A 25305-nucleotide genomic window follows, 5' to 3' on the forward strand; every position below is an offset into this window, starting at 1 on the left:
GGTGACCTATCACCTGGACAAGGGGGAAGAGATTGATGTCATATATCTTGACTTTAAAAAAGCCTTCAGTCTGATATCCCATGATCACCTTTTGGCAAAACTGGCTAACTGCGGCCTCAACCTCACCACAATCTGCTGGCTGGGGAACTGGCTCTGCGGTAGGACCCAGAGGGTGGTGGTTGGTGGAAGTGAATTGTCATGGTGCACTGTGACCAGTGGGGTCTCTCAAAGCTCTGTCCTAGGGCCTATACTTTTTAACATCTTCATCAGTGTTGCAGACATTGGTGTCAGAAGCGGGCTGGCCAAGTTGGCCGATGACACCAAACTCTGGGGGAAAGCATCCACACCTGAGGACAGGAGGGAGATTCAGGCAGATCTTGACAGGCTCATGAAATGAGCAAATGAGAACCTGATGGTGTTTAACACTGAAAAATGCAAGGTTCTTCACCTTGGGAGGAAAAACCCGCGGCATGCTTATAGACTCGGCAGTGCTATGCTAGCTAGCACTACAGATGAAAGGGGCCTGGGGGTCATGATTGACCACAAGATGAACATGAGCCTTCAGTGTGATACTGCAGCTAGTAAAGCAAGCAAAACTCTGGCTTGCATCCCTAGATGCTTCTCAACCAAATCCCGGGACATCATTCTCCCATTGTACTCAGCCTTGGTGAGGCTGCAGCTGGAGTATTGCATCCAGTTTTGGGCTCCACAATTCAAAAAGGATGTGGAGAAGCTTGAGAGAGTGCAGAGGAGAGCCATGCACATGATCAGATGTTGGGAAAACAGACCTTACGATGAGAGGCTGAGAGCTATGGGACTTTTCAGCCTGGAAAAGCGTAGACTCAGGGGCGATCTGATGGCCACCTATAAGTTCACCAGGGGTGTTCACCAGGATCTGGGGGAACGTCTGTTCACCAGAGTGCCCCAAGAGATGACAAGATTGAATGATCACAAACTCCACCACGACCAATTCAGGCTGGACATAAGGAACAACTGCTTTACTGCCTGAGACTCCAAGGTTTGGAATAGACTACCACTGGAGGTGGTTCAAGCACCCACTTCGAATGCCTTCAAGACACATTTGGATGTTTATCTTGCTGGGATCCTATGATCCCTGCTGACTTCCTACCCCTGGGGCAATGATCCTTCAGGGTCCCTTCCAGCCTGAATGTCTATGAAATCTATGAAATCTAAATCCATTTGTTCAGGACAAGGAGCCATCTGGCAGAAGGTCTCTGGAAAGCAAGTGTGGGGAGGTCAAAAGCATTTGGTGCTTGTGAAAGGTTGCCCCCACCGCAGTCACAAGTTAGTAGAACTCCATCAGTTTCAATGGGAGAAGACAAGGGACATCAGAACATTGAACTGGAAGAGAACAAATGAGCCAGCAAGTCCAGCCCTCAAGAACAATGCCTAACCAAAGGAAGCACCCATATTGTCACCTGGAACCCTCACCCACACTTACAAGGAACTATATTCTGAACACGCAAGGACAGATCACGGCAAGGGAGATAAGGACACTGGCTGTTAGAGATTCACTGGAAAAATCCTACCTTTAAACCCTTGTCTGCTAATGTTCAAGATTACCTGCAACTAGGTCCCTTCTAATTTCACATTGAGCATATGCATTCTTTAACTCATCCACTCTGGTGGTAACTATTAGTACCTAGGGCCTACTTCTCAAGCTCTAGTACTGTATACAAGCCATAGAGAGATCCTAATTGCCATGTGCATTGCCAACAAGAGGAGGCTGTGACTTCACAGGTTGCCGCATACTGGGTGGGATATGCATGAGTGAGAACACATTGATAAAGGAACTGACAGTCCAAGATAGAACAACTTGTACCAGCATTTGCAATTGGTTCAGGTGAACCAGGTACAAGGTACAAACACTACATGTTCTAACTCCTCTTATATGACATGTTCTAACTCCACCTAACCCTGCCCAAAACTTCCAGGACCTTCACAGCTCACGGGGATTTTCAGGCCAAACTCAGGGCAGCAGTCTGTTGTAAAGACAAGAGCATACCTCCTGAGCACACCTTTGTGCCCCTGCTACACTCTGACTGAAAGTGGTTATCACCACCAAGCCCCTTGCTCCTGGTTAGCTTGTGCCCTGCTGCCACAAACTCACAGCACAACTAAAGATGGCAGAAGAGAATCCAAAGCACACCCCCACGCACCTTTCTCTATTTTTTGAAGGTTGTGAATTCCTGATGTTTTATCAAATAGGAGTGATGAAAGCTCTACAGGAACTGGCACCTGAGATTCTGAGATCAGCATCTAAGATCTATGGAATATCCTCAGGGGCACTTTTAGCCACATTAGCCATCTATGGGTGTGTAAGAAATGCCTGGTGTAATATACTCTGTGTCATATTGTGCTTTTTAAAGGGAAGTCGGTGGGCAGATCAAAAAGTAGTGACTGGAGTGTTTATTTGGAAATGTGAAAACACAGCCTGTTAAGCATGGTGACTTTGTCCTTCTAGATGGAGTGGATTTTTACATGACTAAAACAGTGAAAAATATGGAGGGCTCAATCCTCAGATACTTATATCCAAATAACGTATTAATCCAGAATATACAGAAGGCATTAGAAAAATGTTTGCCAGATAACATTCACCATCTGTCTTCAGAGAGGCTATACATTTTTCTTGTGGTTGTGGTATCAGAGTTCAGCTCAAAGGAGGAGATCATTCAGGTAACAGCAGTTTTCTGAGTGTTGAGTTTGGAGTAAAAGTAACTGAGTGTCTGAGGAACTCCTTCACAGACATATAAGGGGAAATGTACTGGCGTAATGTGAGGTATAATGCAAGCCCTGATCCACAAAGACTCTGACTGTTTATCTCATATTGGACATACTAATGTTTTCAGCATGGGAAATAGCCAAGTCAGTCCCTGGTGTCAGGCAAAACAGCAGTCATGGCCTATGCTGGATTAACAGATCCCAAGCGTATGGAAGAGCAAAGGCTGCCAAAAACCTACCACCCCCCCTTTACACCATTAAGTCACAGTCCAAAGGCCAAACTGAATCTGAACGTTCAATACCTCAATGGTTGCAGCTTCTGCCAGAGAGCAATAGATTAAAGCAGTTGCTGATGGCCTAATGCCTCAATGAGGGCACATTTCTGCCAAGGTGATGTCGCTTTGCCTTTCTCCAACCAAGAAGTACCCACAAGGCAGTGGGGGTTAGGGGTTTGAAGCACCCTAAATTCCCCTTAGTCTGGAGCTTGCAACATTGCAGTGTTTTATAGGAGCTACCCCACCACGAGTAGCCCCACCATGTTGCCACCAAGCCCTCCAGTCAGTTGTAGATCATGGTCATATCCAGAGTCAATTAGCAACGGGTGAGTACCAAGATAAGACAAGGTTCCCCTACACATGGGACAAGATTGCAGTTGAGTAGACAGGTAAAACAGGAATTCCAAGGAGAGCAGAAGCCAGGACCTGGGGTTACAGTGGAGAAAAAGCTGAAAATGAGCCAACACGGTGCACTGGTTGCAAAAAAGGCTAATAGCATACTAGGCTGTTAATGGGTGTATTGCCAGCAGATCAAGGGAAGCAATTCTTCCCCTCCACTCAGCACTGATGAGGCCACATCTGGAGTACTGTGTCCAGTTTTAGGCCCACCACTACAGAAAGGATGGAGACAAATTGGAGACAGTACAGGAAAGGGCAACAAAAATGGTTAGGGTACATGATGTATGAGAAGAGTCAGAGGCAACTGGGCCTATTTAGTCTGGAAAAGGGAAGACTAAGAGGGGATTTAATAGCAGCTTTCAACTATCTGAAGGGTGATTCCAAAGAGGATGGAACTGGACTGTTCTCAGTGGTGGCAGATGACAGAACAAAGGAGCAATGATCTCAAGTTGCAGCAAGGGAAGTTTAGGTTAGATATTAGAAAAGACTCTCTCACTAGAAGGGTAGTTAAGCACTGGGACAGACTACCCAGAGAGGTGGTGGAATCTCCATCCTTTCCACTTTGTAACACCCAGACATACAAAGCCCTGGCTGGGATGATCTAGTTGGGGTTGCTCTTGCTTTCAGCAGGGGGTCGGACTAGATGTGACCTCCTGAGGTCCCTCCCAACCCTCATTCTCTATGATTTTATGATTCAGGAGCAGGTTCCCAATGAGCTGCTCCCAGTGAGCTCCAGCCCCACATTGAAGGTTTCAAGCCAAAGGCTTGTCAGCTTGACCCCTCACTGGCAAAATGTAGGCAGCAGGCAGAATTATCCCTTTCATGAATTACACATGCTACTCTCCAAACCATGTTACCAGTGCCCTGGGTACCAGGGGCTGCGCCTCTAGGTGTAACTGGCACTTCTACTGCCATCTGAGGCAGGTTCCCAAGCACGACCTGGATTTTTTTTCACTCTATCAAGAATCCTCCCACAAAACTCCAGCAGCTGAACTTGCATCAGGATCTATCTCTGTTCTGACAAGAGTTGCAGAGTGATGGTTATACTAGGCTGCACCCCTGGCACATGGAACATGGCATGGCCAGACCTCTGCTCTTGGGCCTGACGCTGAGTGCAGATCTAAATACTCCAAGCCTCATGATTCAACTCCGGGGAGCACTCCTCATCCCCAGGTTTAAAAGAGAGCCCTGCTCCTGTATCTCTCTGTGCTTCCTTTCCCCAAAGGCAGTGATCTGCAGCTGCTTCGTTCCTCTCTATAATGGGTACATCCCTCCCTCTTTCCAGGGTGTGGTGGGTGTCCTTGGCATATACTTGGGAAATGCTCTTGGATGCTGCAAGTGGCCCTTGTAATCAACACAAATGAACAAACTGGGAGTCTAACCCTTAAGCCAGCCTTCCCCCCCGCATAGTTCCTTCTCATCTGATTTCCAGCATAGGCAGGAGGCAAGAGCCTGTGAGCACAGGTCAGGATTTTAGTTAATTACTGCCAAGGAGCCTCCCTCCTGCTACCATGGGTCCTTCCATTTCCAAGACCTTTCCCCTGGATCCAACTCCCACCACACCTGGTGTCCAAGGCTTTCCTTACAGCCTTCCAGGACAGAATGACTTGTGTAATGGCACCATGGTTAAGAAGGGCTTTGATGTGTTTGAAGCCCCCCACTTGACAATAGTCTTGAAAAACCTAAAAGGTGGTTATAAAGAGACCAAGGTTAGACTTTTCTCTGTGGCCACAGGGGAAAAGACAAGAAGAGATGCAGTTTTAAATTACATCACAAAAAAATTAGGTTGGTTATTAGGAAGAAGTATCTCACTGTAGGGTTGGTCAAACATTGGAACAGGTTACCCAGAGAGGTTGTGAAAACTCTCTCCTTGGAAGTGTTTAAGAGGTTAGACCAAACCTTGCCTGGAATGGTTTAGGCAATGAGTAGACAGTTGGACTAAATGACCTCCTGAGGAACATTCCTGCTCTATTTTTCTATAATTCTGTGAATGCCTCACACACGGCTGTTAGATGTGACCTAACACAAATCTTGTTCTTGTTGGGTTTTTTTGTTTGTTTGGGGGTTTTTTTGGTTTTTTTTTGGGGGGGGGGGGTGTTCTAGCACTATATTGATGGAGCCTTCAGTAACTGAGAGCCTTCGTTCCACACACAGACCATGATTTCAGTGTCTGGGATTGCATTTGACCATGCCATCTGCCCGAGGGATCATCCAGCTACTTTCTTCAGTATCCACATCATGCAGCAGGACTTACAGTTACCACTAAAAAATATCCGCAGACCCGTCTTTACCTTGTTTCCACCCAACCCCATGATGAGCAGCCTACAGAACTCCAGAACTGTCTCCTACAGCTGGAATGAGTGCTATTTTCAATGCTGACATCTTTTATTGGTAGGTGTTGCATGAGTTCCTTTTACAAGGGCATCATAATACTGGCTTCTATTTGGAAAAAAATGGTAAGTACTGCACTGAGAGGGGATAGAGAAAAGTTAATATTTCCCGAGAGAGGCAAGATAGGAGGTTTAATTCATAAAAGCCTCTGCATTTTGTAATTGATTTGCAGCCCAAAAAAGCTTTGCTTGTCCACTGCCCAAGAGGGCTGCTCCCAACCCTGTTGTCTAGCAGTAAACCACCAGCCACCTACATCATAAATCCAATAGTTGCCCATCCCTTCCCGATGCTCCTAGCAGTTCATCCCGCCTTAGTCCATTTCCAGTTCTCTGTAGTTCAGATAAACGCAGAATGTGGTTCTTAGCCACCCCTGGTCTTGGTTTTGCTTGAGACATAAATGACAAGGGACCCGGAGGCTCCGAGACTCAAAGAAACCTATGAGCCACATGTCTTGGTGATGAGCTCCAGTTACATCCTCTCCCTCCATCTCACCAAGATGCAAACTTCCAAGGTAACACTAGTTATTACCCACACTTTAATATCTGTGAGAAATGCATCCGTCTATTGTCCTTTCCAATAGGAGAGTTTGGTATCAATTACCTAACTAGTGAGACCCATAATAAAGGCCTGTCCCACACCAATGAAGAGTCTTTGCACCAGAACCCACCAACAAGGGTGCTCAGTTCCAGTGATGCAACTTACAACAATGACAGAATGGAGCTATGAATGTGGTGGACAGTGACGCAGAAGAGATGATGGGGCAGCTGCCCCCAGGCTGTCACAAAGGTAGAGGATGATCTGGATCATTTCTCTTCTTGTAGTTTGCAGTAGCTGTAATAGTTACACATGAGTCTCTTTGGAACAAAGGATGTAAATGAGAAGAGTTAGCAGCCTCCATTTGTAAATGCCTCAGTAACCCTGTGCTGGGGATGTCATGGGAGTGGGGGGGAAGGGGAATTCTAGGTCACCCCATTACAATGAATATCGGTGGAATATCCTGCTGAGCATGTTTTGTGTGCGGCTTGGGACCAAATGCCTGATCTGGGGCATGGTGGTTTGAACACTGTGTTGGGACGTTGGGGAAACACATATTCAAACCTCTTCTGTGAGAGAGGGGAGCCAAGAGTTTGGGTCTCCAGTTTCCTGGGTGAGTTTCCCAACCACTCAATTATTGGGGCTAAAGCACAGGAGAGTCTTCTCCTGGGTCTAACCCGAATGAATAATGTGCTTATAGCCCCCAACATTTCAGAAACAAAACTGCTACCTGAGCATCAGCAGCAGGTTTAGCATTTAAGCTGCTAAAAAACTGTCATGTGGATGCGCAAAGAGAAGATGAATTCCATCCCTAATTTCCAAAGGGCTTGATAAAGGGCCCCCATTGCCATTTTCTGCGGTTCTGTTGCATTATCTGGGGGACATGGCTAGCCTTACACTTGTGGAGTCCCTGAACAGAGGCTGAGGTGTGAACTTTTCCTATCTCCCCTTTGCAGTAACTCAGCTAAGTATGGTTGCCATGAGCAGGACACTCACTGGCAAGCTAGAAACGCACACTCCAGGTTCCTCTTATACAGACGTGGTTTGAACATGCATCTATCCAACTTCCCAACTTCCTAACCACAATACCACAGATCAGGATTCATCCAGATTCCTCTCTTGAGTTCCTTTTAAAGCTGGTTCCTTGGGCAATGAAGAGAGGGAGATATGTCTGGTTTAGTGAGTTGGATGCTGATCTAGAAGGGACGGGCCTTGTGTTCTAGCCGCCTTCTTTTTTTCCCATTTTCCCCCTATTGAAACCATACAACATTTCAAAAACACTCCACCTGAGGAAATGTTAGCCAGTAGCTGCTGTAGACATTTATTTCCCCTTTTTGTCATTCTGTGTTTTTTCCAAAGGCGGAGAAGATATGGATTGTTGCAAAGCAGAAAAAGGGTTTGTTGCAGGTAGGTCTTGCTTGACTAATCTCATTTCCTTCTATGACCAGGTGACCTATCACCTGGACAAGGGAGAAGAGATTGATGTCATATATCTTGACTTCAAAAAAGCCTTTGATCTGGTTTCCCATGATCGCCTCTTGGAGAAACTGGCCAATTGTCACCTTGGGTCCTCCACGATCCACTGGCTGGAAAATTGGCTCCGGGGTCGGACCCAGAGGGTAGTATTTGATGGCAGTCACTCATCATGGTGTCCTGTGACCAGTGGGGTCCCCCAAGGCTCTGTCCTTGGACCGATACTGTTCAACATCTTCATTAATGATGTGGACACTGGAGTCAGAAGCGGACTGGCCAAGTTTGCCGATGACACCAAACTTTGGGACAAAGCATCCACACCAGAAGACAGGCGGGTGATCCAGGCTGACCTGGACAGGCTCAGCAAGTGGGCAGACAAGAATCTGATGGCGTTCAACACCGATAAATGCAAGGTTCTCCACCTTGGGAAGAAAAATCCGCAGAATCCTTATAGGCTCGGCAGTGCTGTGCTGGCTAGCACTATGCAAGAAAGAGACTTGGGGGTCATCATTGACCACAAGATGAACATGAGCCTGCAGTGCGATGCTGCGGCTAGTAAAGTGACCAAAACGCTGGCTTGCATCCATAGATGCTTCTCAAGCAAATCCCGGGAAGTCATTCTCCCCTTGTACTCGGCCCGAGTGAGGCCGCAGCTAGAGTACTGTGTCCAGTTTTGGGTTCCACAATTCAAAAAGGATGTGGAGAAGCTTGAGAGAGTCCAGAGAAGAGCCACGTGCATGATCAGAGGTCAGGGAAGCAGACCCTACGATGACAGGCTGAGAGCCCTGGGGCTCTTTAGCCTGGAAAAGCGCAGGCTCAGGGGTGATCTGATGACCACCTACAAGTTTATCAGGGGTGACCACCAGTATCTGGGGGAACGTTTGCTCACCAGAGCACCCCAAGGGATGATGACTAGGTTGAACGGTCATAAACTATGACAAGACCGTTTCAGGCTGGACATAAGGAAGAATTTCTTTACTGTCCGAACCCCCCAAGGTCTGGAACAGCCTGCCACCGGTGGTGGTTCAAGCGCCTACATTGAACACCTTCAAGAGCAAACTGGATGCTTATCTTTCTGGGATCCTATGACCCCAGCTGACTTCCTGCCCTTTGGGCAGGGGGCTGGACTCGATGATCTTCCGAGGTCCCTTCCAGCCCTAATGTCTATGAAATCTATGAAAGGGAAAATAGTTGCACAACAGGAAAGAAAAACTGAGATGTCAGTAATTCTAGGCCTCAGTAAAAGGAAAAAAGGGGAAATGAAGAAAATTCCAGATTATGAAGTTCCAAATGCTGAGACAAGCAAACTACTTGAATTATCACGAGTGGACATTTATAATGGGCAAAAGAGACAAAATGGAGCTGCTTTGATTATGTATCAGACCATGGTTGGCATCAGCGACAGATCCAGCAGGGGAGAAGGTGCAATGGTACACTTGCATCCCCTCTCTGATTCCTGGTCCACCCAAAGTTTAAAACTATCTAGCAGTGGCAGCAGCATTTCTAGCCAGAGGCCACATCTACACAAGAAGCTGGCTGTGCAGTAGCAATGAGCTACTGCACAGGAGCGTTGCATGGCACAAAGCATGATGCAATGCTACTGCACAGCAGTAAGGAGCCACTGCATAGACAGCACCACCAAGAAGCTGTTCAGGGATGCTACTGCACAGCAACTCTAGTTACTAAGCAGTTATTTAGTACTTGTATATGCAAGTGCTAAATGACTGTGCAGTAACTACTGAGCAGTCAGCATCTCATGTAGACATAACCAGACAGTACTTCATGGGTCATCATAATTTACCTGATGCCTTCTAAATTCTTCATTCCACAGATGTGAATGACCCTCTCTTCTTTTTAATGGTTTTGATGTTCAAGCTAGCCTTTGTACTGCAGTTCTGCTGTCTTGTTTGCTACTCCTGGAAATGAAGCTCCTATTTCACAGCCCTGCAGATTGAAGCAAAAACAAGCATAACTTCATTGGAATGAGTTAAAAACAATCTTAAACCACATAATCTAGCCCTAGCCCCCTAGCATATTAATAAAACTTCTAGTTTACTTTTAACTGCAGAAAACTGTATTGTTTTGTATGTGATGATGCACTTCACCATCTGCACCCCCCCCACACAGCCTCACCCCTTTTCAAAATTCTAGATCTGCCCATGGTCGGCATAGACAGAATTGTCCAAGATACTATTGCAATGGACCAGTATCTTTTTTTTTTTAGCTGGGTGCTTTCAAAAACTTCCATTATGCAGGATGGAAGTCCAGGAACTCTGCACCTGCTCCACCCATCTCAAATCTGTCACAACCAAATTAAGTAGTGCCCATGTCACAAACAAATAATAACCATTTAAAACAGTTTTTTCTACACTAGGTTAACTAAGGGTTAACAATAATGATAATAACTGCTTTTTACACGTCAAAAAGAAATTTATTGCTGCGCCACTAACAAAAATAAAAACTTTTGCCTTCGTTGCTTTATATAAATCATTATAATTGGTCAAAAAAAACAAGGAATAACCCTGTGAAAATAACACCCTAGCAAAGACCGCTAGATAATTGGCGATTCTAATTAGATTTATGACGTGGCGAAAAACAATTGGCTATCATACAAACAAAACCCGCTTACATTTTTTGCAAAGTCAAAAACAACTCTGCCCACACCTTAAAATAAATCTGACAATTTAATCAGTTGTCAGCGTCTTTCTACACCTTCATCCAAGTCACTGATGAAGACATTGAACAGCACCAAGCCTTGTGGGACTCCACTGCCCACGTCTTTACAGCTCGATACCGACCCATCCAGTTACTTCTGCTCTTGTCCAGTTTCAGCAGTGTCTTTCACCATCTTTTCACATGAAGATTTCAGTCAGATCAGCCCCTACACAAATGAAGTTTTATAACTGAGGAAGGATCCTTACTGAACCATACATTACACAACAAGCATTTTCCTTTTATTTATTTATTTATTATTTTTGCTTTCTTATCTATGCAGGGAACCTCTTTAGCCTATTTAAACTTTGACCTTTTGGAAGTAAGGTGGAATTACCTGTTGCAGTTGGAATTGACCTGTAAGCTACCAATGCTCGGAACAGTTTTTCCTGTCCTAGACTTTCTTAAGCTATTGACACAGGTTTTTCAACATCCTCACTTAGTCAAGACAAGGAGTCACCTGACAGAAAGTCATGAAAGCATGAGTGGGGCGTTCACAAGCATTCAATGCTGGTAGAAGGGTGCTGCCACTGCACTCATCAGTATACCTCCATCATTTTCAGTAAGAACTGAGTAGGGATACCGAAACGTAGGACAGGAAGGCCCTTCTAAGCCAGTCAACTCCTGTCCCTTGCATCCAGTGACAATTGTTAACTGAAGAAATCACCTACAAAGGTAATACCAACTCTGGAGAGCATGGTCTGTGCCACTGCTTCACACCCAGTTAATATGAACATGATTAATCTTTGCCTATGTGTTCTAACTCCACCTAACTCTGACCACAACCTTGGCTTTTAAGACGCTCACAGCTCACATGCTAAAATCAGGGCAGCAGCTGGCTGTGAAGACCAGAGCACAACCTCCCAAGCACACTTGTGTGTCCCCCTTGCACACTGATCAGCAATAGCCAACATCTCCAAATTCCTCACACCGGCCAGTTGGCGCCCTGCTGCTTTGAACTCACAACGCGCCAAAGATGGCAGAAGAGAGTCCAAAGCACAAGCCTTTGTCTCTTTTTTTTAAAGGCTGTGGATTCCTAATAGTTTATGAGCTGGGAGTGGTGAAAGCTCTGTGGGAACTGGCACCTGAGATACTGAGATCAGCAACCAAAATCTATGGATCATCATCTGGGTCCATTGTGGCCTCGATAGTGACTTGTGGATGTGAGCTAGGTAAGCAAGCCCTGGTTAAATTTACTGTGTCTTACTGTGCTTTTTAAAGGAGAATTGATGGACTGGTCTGGAAATATTGATTGTTGTATTCATTTAGTAGTATATGGTCAACATAGAAACAGCAATAGTCACACTTTCTATTAAGATGCCAATACATATAGTTATGTATAAATGTTCAGTAATAGTTAATACATACAATGTTGCCATAGATGTTATAATATATGGTTTATTAATTGGCATGGTGTCTAACAGGTTGATCATTCCCATGGCTTACAGAAGATGCTGTTCAAATTTATAACATACCTATAACTTCTTCTATAATTTACTGACATTTATCAGTGGCACCTGAGTAGAAAGCATGGCTGAATGTAACCCTTTTTGCACACCCACGTTTGGCAGTGCTGGGGGTTGCTATCCAAACTGCATGAGTGAGCTCTATTAGACACAAGGGTGTCTGACACGCTTGTCTGACGGCCAAAATGTGTTTGATCCTATATTTTAGAAAGTATCACATTCTCCATTTAAAGTCTTTGACAACTAAAAAAACACACCACATCCCCTAGTAACCTTTTTTGTAATTATAACATTAATTTTTTATATTATAACAAAATAGTAAAATCAAAAAAGTAAAATATAAACTAATAAGTAAAATACAATAAGAAAGTAAAACTAAAGTATTACAAAATAGATCATTAAACATACATACTATGTATTTAGTAAAGAATAGGGGAATGGGGAGAGCTTGACATGATATATTACCAACTAACAAATACACATGTACACTTAAAGGACACTGAACCACAAACAAATCCATTTATAAACATAACAGAAGATTCATATTGCACTATATTTCTTCATATTGAGCCCAGTTTTGTCTATATGCATATGTAATCTTTTCTATTAACACAACATGCATAAGTTCTTTTAACCATTCTGAGAATAAAGGTATGCTGGGAGTTTTGCATTTCCTTAAAATGACCCGTTTAGCCACCAAAAATACTATAGCTAGCTATTTTTTTATGGGCACAGACAATGGTAATGAATCCATAATCCTTAATATGCATAAATCTAGCGATGGTACCATGTTAATTTTAAGTATCTTACAAAGTGCTACACATGCTAAGCCAAAAATAGTAATTTTAGGACAAAAGAATAAAATGTGACTAAGAGACCCAACCTGGTTTCCACATCCCCAGCAATAGTCATCCTAGGCGAGCCCTGCTTTAAATCACTTTTCTAGAGTCCAGTAAAACCTATTTAATATCTTGTTCTGAAAAAATCTTAAAAGCAATGGCTTAGATGTTTTAAAAAATGATTTCCAGATACGTTGCCCTTTCTCAACTGTTCTCCCATTTACCTTTAATAATAACATCTGCTGGATATAATAATGTATTAAACCATTTGTATTACCAACTAAGTATTAGCCTTAGAATACAAAACATATCTTTCCAAATTTGTATGTGACAAATTATTCCATATATTCCCATATTTCTTATTCAGCTAAGCACAGTTTTTGTAGAATATCTCATATTCATTACATAACTGGAACTTACCATGTATATAAGCAAAAGATGCAAGGCCACCATCCTTAATGATAGATTTTATTGTAGCTATATCCTTTTTTGTGGGGGAGGATATTCATTTTGATTATTTTTATTCTTCCCATTAATGATATGGGCAGGGGGTCGGACTTGATGATCTACAAGGTCCCTTCCGACCCTAGTTCTATGACTCTATGAATCTATGATATTGGAAGTGTTTTCCATATCTTTTTAATATTAGTTAAGATTGTATCAATATTTAGTTGCACCATATTGTAAAGATTAGAGCATCTAATCTGTATTCCTAAATTATCTATTACCTTATAGTTCCTTACAGTTCCTTAGCTGAGAATGGAAACATCTGGATGGATCTGGTCTCTTTGACGCATTCATAAAATAGGATTTATCCCAATTAATTTTGAGGCCTGATAACTAGCCAAACAACTCAAACAGAGCTACCACATGAAATAATAAATTACCTGTGTTTTTCAACAGCAGTGAGATATCATCTACATATACACTGATTTATACATTTGATCAAGAACCTTTATCCCTTCAATGTGAATTGATTGCCTAACAGCTGCTGCCAGAGGCTCCAATGCTAAATTGAGTAAGGGTGGAGAAATAGGACATCCCTGCCGCATATGTTTCTTGCCAAGCAAAATGAAGGTGATATCACACCATTTGTGGATACTGCTGTGAGAGGAGACCTGCATAAAATTGATATCCAATTTGTGAATTTCTCACCAAAATTCAAATTAAGAGCAGATACTTGCATTTGGCTGCTAGAGGACCCTCGCCCCCCCTGTCAGTGATCTGGTGCCCCCCCAGACTCGAAAGGCACCAGTTGCCCATGGTATATTGAATGAAGTGGCCAAGCTCCTGGGAGCAAAGAGGAAACATAAGAGAAAAAAAGAAAAAAAACAAACAAAAAAAGACCCCAACCCCCCCCCCCCCCAAATACAATCACACTAGTTTGGCACATTCAGTTCCCTGCTGGCTTATACTAACAGAGCCAAACTCCCACCCCACATACTAAATAGTTAAAACTATTAGATTGTTATTGCAGCATCAACCGTGTATTAATTTTACTTGCTTATCTAAGATATTAAAATCCACTAGCAAAAGCAGTAAAGAAAGTGGCAATATAACATCATATACTAGAATATACTTTGCTGAGTGTCTGTGTAGATACAAATAAAAGGACGTCTTTACACGTACTCCGGGACGTGGGGAGAGGGTGCTTTAATTAGAGTGGCTATTGGGAGCCGCTTTAATTAAAGCCCCCTCAGTGTTACGTGTATGCAGCGTCCCACACCTGTGCCCGATGCCTGCTCCGAAGCATGCTAATTAGCCTCAAAGCAGACTCGATTAATCAAACAAACTCATTAAAAGCGCCCGCAGCATCTCATGTATCCACCGTCCCACACTTCAAAATGGCGCCCCGCCACCATTTTGAAGTACAGGGATGCTGCATACGTGAGCCGCCGAGCCTTGCAGCAGACTCGATGAATCATTTATAATGAATAGATCATGTAGTTATAATAAGAAATAAACTATAATTTATTCAATTATAAATAAAAAACCATCAACATGAAGTCGAGTCTGCTGGAAGGCTCGGCGGCTCTTGTATGCAGCATCCCTGCACTTCAAAATGGTGGCAGGGCGCCATTTTGAAGTGTGGGATGCTGAATACACGAGACGCTGCAGGCGCTTTCATTGAGTTTGTTGGATTAATCGAGTCGACGCTAATTAGCACGCCTCAGAGCAAGCACTGGGCACAGGTGTAGGCGCCCAGAGTTACTATATAATCAACCCCTTGAGCACGCCAGCATTTAGTAAACAGCAAGCGATCTACTAACTGTTAAAAGATTTACACTTGGCCTTTGGTATAAATAGAACAGTTACAGCACCTCATTAAAGATGACTTCTGTAATTAAATAAATCCTGGAAGCGGCTTCTTCTGAGGTATCGAGCCCCTTGGTAAGAGGCACTGAGAAGGCCTCTCAGAGGGAGGGAAAGCTGCCTGCTCAGTCGCACACAAAATGGAGGGAGAGCTGTCCCCTCAGCGCCTCTGGGCCCCTGCACCAGCATCTCACGACCACAATGCCTCAGCCCTAAGTAAATAATTAATAACTAACGAGATAATAAAATAATAGTTCTCTTCAGGGAATCGCCACATTAGATCAGGATGAGATTTTTTTTTTTTTCCCAGCTCCTTCCATACCTCTGAGGGAGATATGCAACATGTCTCCTTTCCCTCCACCAACGGAAAAAAACCCGGCAGGGTATCGCATATAATATCTGACATCTGATCCACGATGCATCCACTCGCTAGTAAATGGTTGGAAAAAGAGCTCAGGACCAGATCTCTGGGTGCTCAGCACCCACCATCGAGGCCAGATTCTCAAACGGGATCTGCACCCTTTGCTCCTTGGGGAATCCAGCGCCCCTCTGAACCTCTTTCCTTGCTCAATGGTTCCCTGATTTTTAACTTAGGACCCCCCTGCGCACCCCCAAATGAAGCTGGTGTCACACCGAGGCTTCCCGGTGTGATCTTCAACCCCCAGATTGAGCAAGGGGAGCAAAGGAGCGCCGTCTGTTTTCAGGCACACGTCTCAAACTCCCCAAAACGTCACTAACGTTTGGCAATCGGGACCCGGTGTAGAGATGATCTCTTTTATTAGACCAACAAGATTTTTGCAACAACGACAACAAAATAGAAATCTTGAATTGCAAGTTTTCATGGCAAATTCTTTCCTTGCAAGCTCTCGGGCACAAGCCCCCTTCATCAGGCATCGGAGAAAAGGTTGGAAAAGTTCTCCTGGGTAGGAATGAAAGTTCGTATTTCATAGGATTTTACGGAGGGGTCAACAGATTAAGAGGAGGTTAGATGAGTATCTAGCTGGGGTCATCTAGACCCAGCACTCTTTCCTGCTTATGCAGGGGGTCGGACTCGATGATCTATTGAGGTCCCTTCCGACCCTAACATCTATGAATCTATGATGGAGAACTCCTCTGGGCAGGCAGATCCTAGCAAATTACCTTGAAACAAAGGCAGGAGCAGGATCTCAGGTGGTGACAGTTGCTTCCCGCTTGGGAAAATATGAAGATTTCATTTCAAAATTAATTAATAATTGTGGGCTTGAGACCGCCCTGCAAACCACGTCATTTTACAATCTACTGAACATGCTCACTTTCCCCCCTAGATGCAGTGTTTGAGGACTGCTGCACAATTGTGAAAGAGGTCAGAAATGTCATGCTTGGCCCTATATCTCCAAATGTCGATTTACTTCTAAAACTACAGAAGTTGCTATATAAAGCCCTCCCAGATAATGCCCACCAGCTGGCTTCAGGGAGGCTGCACGTTTTGCTCACTCGTGTATCAGACAGACAGAGCGTCGTGGTGTCAGACTTCGGGTCGAAGGAGGAGGTCATTCAGGTGAGAGCAGCTGTCTCAGTGCTGGTGTGACACTAAGGGCACAGAGTGGAGGAGCTCAGTGGTAGTAGGTGTATTGTATTTGCAAGGCCCGATCCACAGACAGACACCCTGTGCCTGTTGTAGCTCTTCCAGGTAGGGATCACTGTTGAGCTCATACTGCACATGCAAATGTTTTCAGCCTGAGAAGTAGCCAGGTCAGCTCCTGGCATCAGGCAGGATGGCGGCGGTCTTGGCTTATGATGGATTAACAGACCCCAGCTGAGCACATGGGGAACAGAGCAGTTGCAAGGGGAGCAGCACCTTCAGGAGCAGGAGAGAGGGCATTTCCTGAGCTGTCCCCAATGAGCTCAGACCCCACAGCGAAGATTACAACCCCAAAGCTTGTCAGCTCGACCGTGCACGGGCAAAACAGAGGCAGCGGGCAGAATGAACCCTTTCATGAATCATACACGCCACTCTCTAAATGGCGTGAGCAGTGCCCTGGGTGCCAGAGGCTGCGCCTCGAGGCCTAACTGGCACTTCAGCTGCCATCAGACGTAGGTTTGGCAGCAGCACTTGGACTTGTGTTCACTCTATCTGAAATCCTCCCGAAACTCTGGCAGCTGAACTTGCATCAGGATCTATCTGTGTCCAACAAGGGCTGCAACACTTTGTTCAGATGCCGTAGCAGAGCCGGCAGGATTTCTCACCCACACAGACCCTGTGGCCTGGCAGCCAGGCTGCTGGGCACCACTACCCCTCTCCATATATTTAGGACCCAGGGGTAGTTACATTGGCCTGGCACATGAAACCTGGCATGGCCGGACCTCTGCTCCAAATACCCAAAACAGCATGATCCAGGTGCAGGGAGCACTCCTCATCCCCATGTTTAAAGACAGCCCTGCTCCATTATCTCTCTGTGCTTCCTTTCCCCACAGGCAGTGATCTGCAGCTGCTTCATTCCTGCCTATACTGGGTACATCCCTCCCTCTTTCCAGGGCGTGGTAAGTATCCTTGGCTGAGACCCAGGGAACCGCTCAGCTGCCAGTGGCTTTTGTGATCAACACAGATTAAAAAATCAGGAGTCTGACCCTTAAGCCCTCCCCATAGTTCCTCCTCATCCAATTTCCAGCAGAGGTAGGAGCCTGTGAGCACGGGTCAGAATTTTAGCTAATTACTGCCACGGGGGCTCCCTCCTGCTACCACGGGTCCCTCCATCTCCAAGACCTTACCCTGGGGATCCAACTACCGCCACATCTGGAGTCCAAGTTTGTCCTTACAGCCTTCCAGGGCACAATGATATCTGGATGGCAAACTGGTTAACCAGGGCATGGTTATGTTTTGTAGAGATGAGGGAAAATCTTAAAGCAGCCCCTTCCCTTGAGTTGCATGCCCAGATGAAACAGCTGGTTCTGGTTCCCCTGTAGGGAGAAAGAGTAGAAGGAAAGTCCCTCCCTCAGAGACCTTGGTATCTTGAACACAGCTGGTGGACAACCAGTTAGATGGGAGGGGAACATGGGGGAAGATGCAAGAGGGAAGGAAAGAAGACTTGCAGAGCTGCACAAGCTCCTCGCTGCTTGCTGGACCTTAGTTGGCTACCTGCGACTGAGAGGCCTACCCGAGGATGGGAGTCCTAAGGCCAGAGGGGTGCAAGATGAGGCAGTGGCTGTCTGCAATGCACAACAGCGTTGGTCTCCAGCAAAACCCGAAGAAAATGCGATTGTCAGAGGAGCTGGCCAATGACCGAGAAAAGCTGGGAATTCTGGCAGAGCAAAGACAGCAGAGCAAAATTGCCAATGAAAATTCGTAGAGCAGCTTCTAACCGAGGCCTGGCTTGTTCTGAGAGACAGAGAGAGAGAGCAAACTAGAGAAAGGGGCACATATCCATGACCAGGTAGTGAGGGCACACACTTGAGTGGGGTAACTTGTATTCCCAACCCTACAGAAGAGCCCTCAGTGCTAGAAGCTGACTCTCAGCATGGGAATGGGGGGCATTATAAAGACCCAGGCCTGCTTCAGACCCATGCACAAGCGTGATCCACTCATTGCTTCACACAGATCCATGAACTGTTACCTAATGCAAATATTGTGCCCGTTTTGTTCTAGCACTATATTGACGGAAACTTCAGTAGCCCAGAGCCTTCATTCTACACAAAGACCATGATTATAGTGTCTGCTCTTGCATTTGACAATGACATCTGCCCAAGGGATAAGCCAGGCACTTTCTTCAGTTTTTACAGTTTTCAGCAGCAATTTCAGATACAACTAGAAAACCTCCACAGGGTAGTCTGTTGTTTTTTTCCACCCAGCTATCCGGTGAGTAGCCATCAGGAGTCAATGCAACCTCAGACTTACCTTCTACTGTGTGCGTGGAACAAGCACTGTTTACAAGCCTGATATCTTTTCTCCTTAGGTGGTGCATGAGTTCTTTCTAAAAGGATATCATGATGCCGGCTTCTACTTGGAAAGAAACAGTAAGTACTGTGCTGAGGGGGACAGAGAAGAGATGATATTCCCTGAGGTAGGATGGACAGGAAGTTTAGTTCATAAAAGGGCTGCATCTTACAACTGACTTGGAGCTAAAACTGCATTTGTTGCCCACTGCTAGTCAGGACTGCTGCCAAATCTGACCTCTAGCACTCAACCATGTCCATTACTGATCCTATTACATGACATTCAGATGCCATTATGGCCCTTCCCTTCCCCATCTCAAAGCAGTCCATGCAACTCCAGAAATTCTCCTGAGTTAACACTGGTTATTACACAGCTCTAAGTATTTGTGAGAATTGAATCTTTCTTTTTTCTGTTCCAAAAGGAGAGTTCGGCATACATTTTCTTGCCAACAGCGTGACACTCCCATTAGCCAGTGAGTCCTGTAAGAAAGGCTTGTCCCAGCCCATTGGAGGTCTTGAATCCAGAACTCATCAACAAGAATCCTCACTTCCACTGACACAGCTTACAAGGACTTCACCAGACACCATGGAGTGATGAATGGGGTGGAGAATGGAAAAGAGGATTAAATGCAGCAGCTGCCCCTATGCTGGGACCAAGGTAGAGAATAATCTACATTGCTTTTTTCTCCTCTAGTTATTGCTCATCAAGTAACAGTGACATTAGGATCCACATGAGCTCAAGTCCCTGTGAAGGTCAGGGTCAATGTGCTCCCAAATTCATTAGGGCAGCCTTGGAAATGTTCTCTTGGGATCTTTGCCTCTTTATACTTGATTTTCCTGATCTAGTGTGTGCTTGAAACCAAGACCCCTATTATACTCTTTGTGCTTGAAAGGAAACAATGGGATCACCATTGCTTTCCAGACAATATTCTTTTGCTTTCTAGCCAAAAGGACGATCAATTTTTACATTTTTCTAGCTTATCAAGATAGAGAAATTAATTTTCACTGGGGCTTAGCGGATACAATTTTTTCCTGATTGTTCATACCTGCTGGAGAACACACACTTCTAATGTTAATGCGCTTTCCACTCACAAGCCCTCAGACCTCTATCAGCTTACTTCCCTCTGCATTTCCAGCCTTGCCTGAACATGAGTGTACACTGTTTTAGTTAGCTCAGGCTGCATTTGGTACGGACACTTCTCTCATTTGACACATAGCTTATCTGTGCTTATATTCAACCTGTTCTTAATAGATTTAAATGAAACCAACGTGAGCCATGCTGTAACCAACTTTTTCTACTTCTCCATCATCTTGCACAAAATAATTGTAGTCCCAAAATAAAACATTGGTGCATCAGCCATTACAGCATTTCAGATTTCAGATTTTAATGTTTATTCCAATTTCCTTTTTGCTGCAGACCGCAGTCAAATAAAAAATGTAGGGGCAACTGGGCCTTTTATTTTTAGCATCTCTCTTTCAGTCTGCAGATGTACCCTTCTTTGTCCCCACTGCTGGGGAAGTAGAATTGAGCCCCTGGGGGATTGTGATACTTACTGGCTAAAAGAATTTGCCACTAAGATTCACAAAGGGCAATAGGATTTGACACTTCAAGACCAAAGAGTTTCCACATTGGGCCCCTGGTGTCACCTTCTCCTTTTATATTCAATTATTTGGGGAACCTGTTCAGACTTAGACTTGTGCGGGGCTGGGGCTGAGGCTGAAGTGTGGATTCTTCCTACATCCACTTTGCAATGCTTTGCTGAATCTAGCCATCATGGCCTAAAGCCCCAGACAAGGGTTGTGGCTGCTGAGCCCTGACCCTGACCCTGATGTAGGTTATCTAAAGCACCTCAGGACTTTAGGAGCAAAGTGGAGTGAAATGAAGGATGTATTAATAAATGGACATTTTCTTTTAAGCATGCCTTTTCTCTACCCTGCAAAATGAAAGACAAGACAACACTGCACTGGCTTCTCCCAATGCATGGTTTCAAAAGCAATGGACCCAGTCAAGACCCAGGCGGCACACAAAAAAGGATCTTCCCTGATGACACCTTCCTTCTTAGACAAATGAGGAAGAATCTGTTACAACAAACCCAAAGCCTGCACATGCCTGTGTCATACTTGCATCATTTCTGATGCTCCGCTCTCCCCAAAGAGGGAGGCTCACCTTCCAGGTCCCCCAAAAGAGGCCTGGCTCTGCATTTTCCTGGTGGTTCATGCCACAACTGTATCACTGCATCCGTGTCTTGGAAATGAAAGGTCAAAGCCTGGCTCTTCTCTCTTTGCCACCTTTGATGCAAGTGCAGTGAAGCTGAGGCTCACTCCCCAGTACAGGTAGCACAGGGAATAGGAAGGCAGAGGGCAGCACCTGCTGTCTTGCTGACCAGGGCAGGTGTACCCAGGTGAGCACACCTGCCCTGCTGCTGACCACATCTCAGGATACATCCCAGCTCAACTGATCTCCTTCATTAGGTGTAACAAACATCACTAGTTGTCCCACCCATTGATCTTGTGGGACAATGGGCAAAGTGTTCCCCACTTCCAGAGACACAACTTCTCAATCTCCAGGATGCTTCTTTGTAAGCAGGGAACCCCACCTTTCCCCACTTCTAGAGACTTACCCCAGAGATCCCCAAGCCACATTTCTGGCAGCAGGGAAAACTGAGCAGGTGCTCCCAAGGCTTGAGGCACCTGATCCTGTATGGGAATTCCAGGGTATGCGGGATTGAACCCCCATGCCCCGAGAGCTCCTGCCTGGGGCAGTTGGAGAGTGTGGGTAGCTCCAGCAAATAGATATCAGCAATAAAGTGGCACAAATTATTACTACCTTTTGTCAGAGCCACACATGGTGGAAACAAGCATTGCCTTTCATCACCTTTGTGACACCATAAACATTTTTATCATGGCACAAAGCAAAACAAATAGGCATCCATACTCATTGTCATGCCACCATAGATGGAGTCACAACAGAGCAGCGAGGAGGAGAAGGAGCACCTCAACTTTATCTATTAAGAGTTTTTCAGGGACTTAAGTAGAATGGAATGGAATAGATGTTTTAATCCCCTTTGATGCCTGATAGGTAGAATAGAATCTGGTTTTTGATGTACATATTATGAACCCAGGAGTCTGGTACATGATAGGAGAGAAACCACAGTGACGGGAATGGGAGAGACACTTTGTTATTCAAATGTTCATTTGAATGAAAGGGAAAGTCCTGACTGCACAGAGGAGAATATGTCATCGCATGACGAACAAAACCCCACTGTGTACAAAGCAAAGCAAATAACCCCCATCACTTTGCAGCACGTGATCCTCCCTCCTGGTCCTATAGTAATTCACTTGATACTATCTCATCCTGCATCATATCTAACATAGATTGGCAGCTTAGGAAAATGCCCTGTAGGCTCTGAGTCCTGTTCAAATAAAAAAAAGACAAGGGCTAGTAATCAGTCATAGCAAGACTTGGTTGTACCTAAACTACCACAATAACTTTGTGAGCCTGCAATAGCCTGAAATGAAATAATGATCATATATGCATTTATAATGTGCCTTTCGTCTGCAGAGCTCAAAGATAAGGTTTTCATCCAGAGATCTCAAAACACTTTACAGAAGAAGCCTGTACCATTATTTCCATTTCCCAGAGGCAGAAACTGAAGCATAGAGCAGTGATTTTCCCAGTCAAGCAGCAAACCAGTACCAGAGCCAGAAATGAACCCCACTCTCCTGAGTCTCAGATTATTGCTCTGTGCCTTTAGAAATAACCATGGAAGCCCAAAATGATCATAAGACCAGGTCCACATGAGCAGGGGTGTGCATTTGCAACAGCACAAATAGCAGCAGCATAAGTTTGTGCCGCTAATTTGTGCTGCAGTGCCCACCCCTGCACATGCTGTTTGCAGCAGGATACATTGTCCCACTGCTCCATGTGGACAGGGGGAGCTGGTTGGTGCACAGGGTGCCTTAGTGCAGGGCTAGCCCCCGCATTGAGGCAGTCTGGGCATTATAGGCATGCTCGGAGAGGCAAGGGGGCACTTTAATTAGTGAGCTGTGCTAATTAAAAGTGCCCAAGCATCACACGTATCAGTATCCCCACACCAACAGAAGATGGTGTGGCACTTTGAACGAAAGCTCATTGAACAAGCTTTAGTTTAAAGTGCCCCGCCACCATTTTTCAGCATGGGGACGCCGATACACATGACTCCAGAGCAGGGGTGGGCAAAATGCAGCCCAAGGGCCGGGTGTGGCCCACCAGGCCATTCTATCTGGCCTGCAGGGCCCCTAAAAAATTTAGAAAATTAATATTAAGCTGCCCTGGGCTGCCTGTCATACGGCCCTTGATGGCTTGCTGAAACTCAGTAAGTGGCCCTCTGCCCAAAATAATTCCCCACCCCTGCTCCAGGGAGTCTGGAGTGCGTTAATTTCCACGCTCCAGTAGACTTGATTAATCAAGATTAATCGAGTCTGCTCCGACAGACTGGATTTACAGCATGTTGGAGCAGCCTTGCTGCACGTCTACAGGAGCCCCTGTGCCCCAGCCAGCCAGGGAGTGGCACATGGAGACAGGGAAGCAGGCAGCCAAGGGGTCCATCTCTGTGTGCTGTGGAGTCCCAGTGCTGAGGCACCCTGCACCCCAGGCCAGCCACTCCCTGGCTAGCTGGGGGAACAGGGTGCCGCGAGACAGGGGAACAAGCAGCCCTGGGCTAGCTGCTCCACTGCAAAGCCCCCACACTGAAGCACATGGAGCCCCCACACTGAGGCACGCTGCAACCCAGCCAGCCATGGAGCAGCTGACTGGGGCGCAGTGTGCTTCGAGACAGGGGAACAGCTAGCCCAGGGCTGGCTGCTCCCCCATCTCCACGTGCCTCAGAGCAAGGGCTCTGCAACAGAGCCCCCATGCTGAGGCACTTAGAGCCAGAGGGGCAGCTAGTCCAGGACTGCCTGCTCCCTCATCTTAAGGCACCCTGTGCCCCCAGTGTTTGTCTCTGTTTGTCCCAGGGCACACCACTTTGGCATAGTTTGCACCACTTTTTTATCAGGATTTTCTTCTTTTTTTTTTTGCTATCAGGAAATCCCAGTGGCAAATTTTGCCCTGGTGCTGCAAATTAACAGCATGGCACCCAGATTAAAGTGAAACTCATGCAGTTTGTGGTGCTGGAAAGAGGTCTGTGGCACCACAAACTGCATGCACCTGCATGTCTGGATCCAGCCAAGGAGGCTACGGCACTAAGCAAACTCAGTGAGAAACATAGGTGTTCATAGACCCATAGAATGTAATACCAGAAGGGACCTCAGAAGATCATCGGGTCCAGCCCCCTGCACCAAGCAGAAAAGATAACTGGAGGTCAGGTGACCCCAGCAAGGTGACTGACTAGTCTGCTCTTGAAGATTTCCAGGGTAGGTGATTGCACCACCTCTGGAGAGAGCTTATTCCACAGTCTGGACACCCTGACTGTGAAGAAGTTCTTCCTAATGTTGAGTCTGAATCAATCTTCTGGAGTTTGTAGCCATTACTCCTAGTTTTCCCCTCAGGTGCCCTGGGGAACAGTTGCTCACTGAGCCCCTGATGTACTCCACTCGTGTAGTGGTAAGCTGCTACCAGGTCCCCTCTCAGCCTTCTTTTCCTCAGGCTGAAGAGTCCCAGATCCCTCAGCCTTTCCTCGTATGCCTTGCTGTGTAAGACTCTGATCATACAGGTGGCTTTTCTTTGGACTCTCTCAAGCTTGTGCACGTCCTTGTTAAAGTGCGGTGCCTAGAACTGGATGCAGTACTCCAGCTGCAGTCTCACCAGTGCTGAGTAGAGCGGAAGAATCATCTCCTTGGTTTTGCTGGAGATGCACTGATTGATGCACGTCAGAGTATTATTTGTCACACTTTGTCTGAGTGAGGACCAAGGGAGCAATGGTGTCTCTGCCACAGTCCGTGTATAAGTGCAGAGTTACCCTACACCAGGAGCTAACAGGGAAGCAAACTACAACTTAATTGATCCCCTTTCCCGCTCCCCAGCCTGAAATCCCCTTTCCTCTATAATTTGCATGATGAAACATTCCCTATATCAGCCCAATATCATGTGCAGCATGTAACTCCTACCTCCCCATCACATTCCCTGCCCCTCCATGGCTACTTCGAACCTACTGTAGTATTATCTGTACATAAAGAGAATTTGAAGGCACAAACATGCGTAGTGTGTGGCTTGTTTGCGTCTGAAAAGCTTTGCCAGTATTGCTGTATCTATTAAGCTATATACCCCCCTAG

The 25305-nt window shown here is 45.7% G+C and overlaps 1 protein-coding gene across 1 annotated transcript; it reads left to right on the forward strand.

The window, feature by feature from the left end:
- The first annotated feature begins 11368 nt into the window (after positions 1–11368).
- On the forward strand, positions 11369–19057 carry LOC102574209 (omega-hydroxyceramide transacylase-like). The gene is made up of 4 exons (XM_014605422.3): positions 11369–11698; positions 16449–16681; positions 17599–17664; positions 18767–19057. The coding sequence occupies exons 1-4, from the start codon at positions 11503–11505 to the stop codon at positions 19055–19057; spliced, it is 786 nt and encodes a 261-aa protein (XP_014460908.3). The 5' UTR covers positions 11369–11502.
- Positions 19058–25305: the final 6248 nt, after the last annotated feature.

This window comes from Alligator mississippiensis, chromosome 14 (genome assembly GCF_030867095.1).
Source record: "Alligator mississippiensis isolate rAllMis1 chromosome 14, rAllMis1, whole genome shotgun sequence".
In the NCBI taxonomy this organism is placed as follows: Eukaryota; Metazoa; Chordata; order Crocodylia; family Alligatoridae; genus Alligator; species Alligator mississippiensis.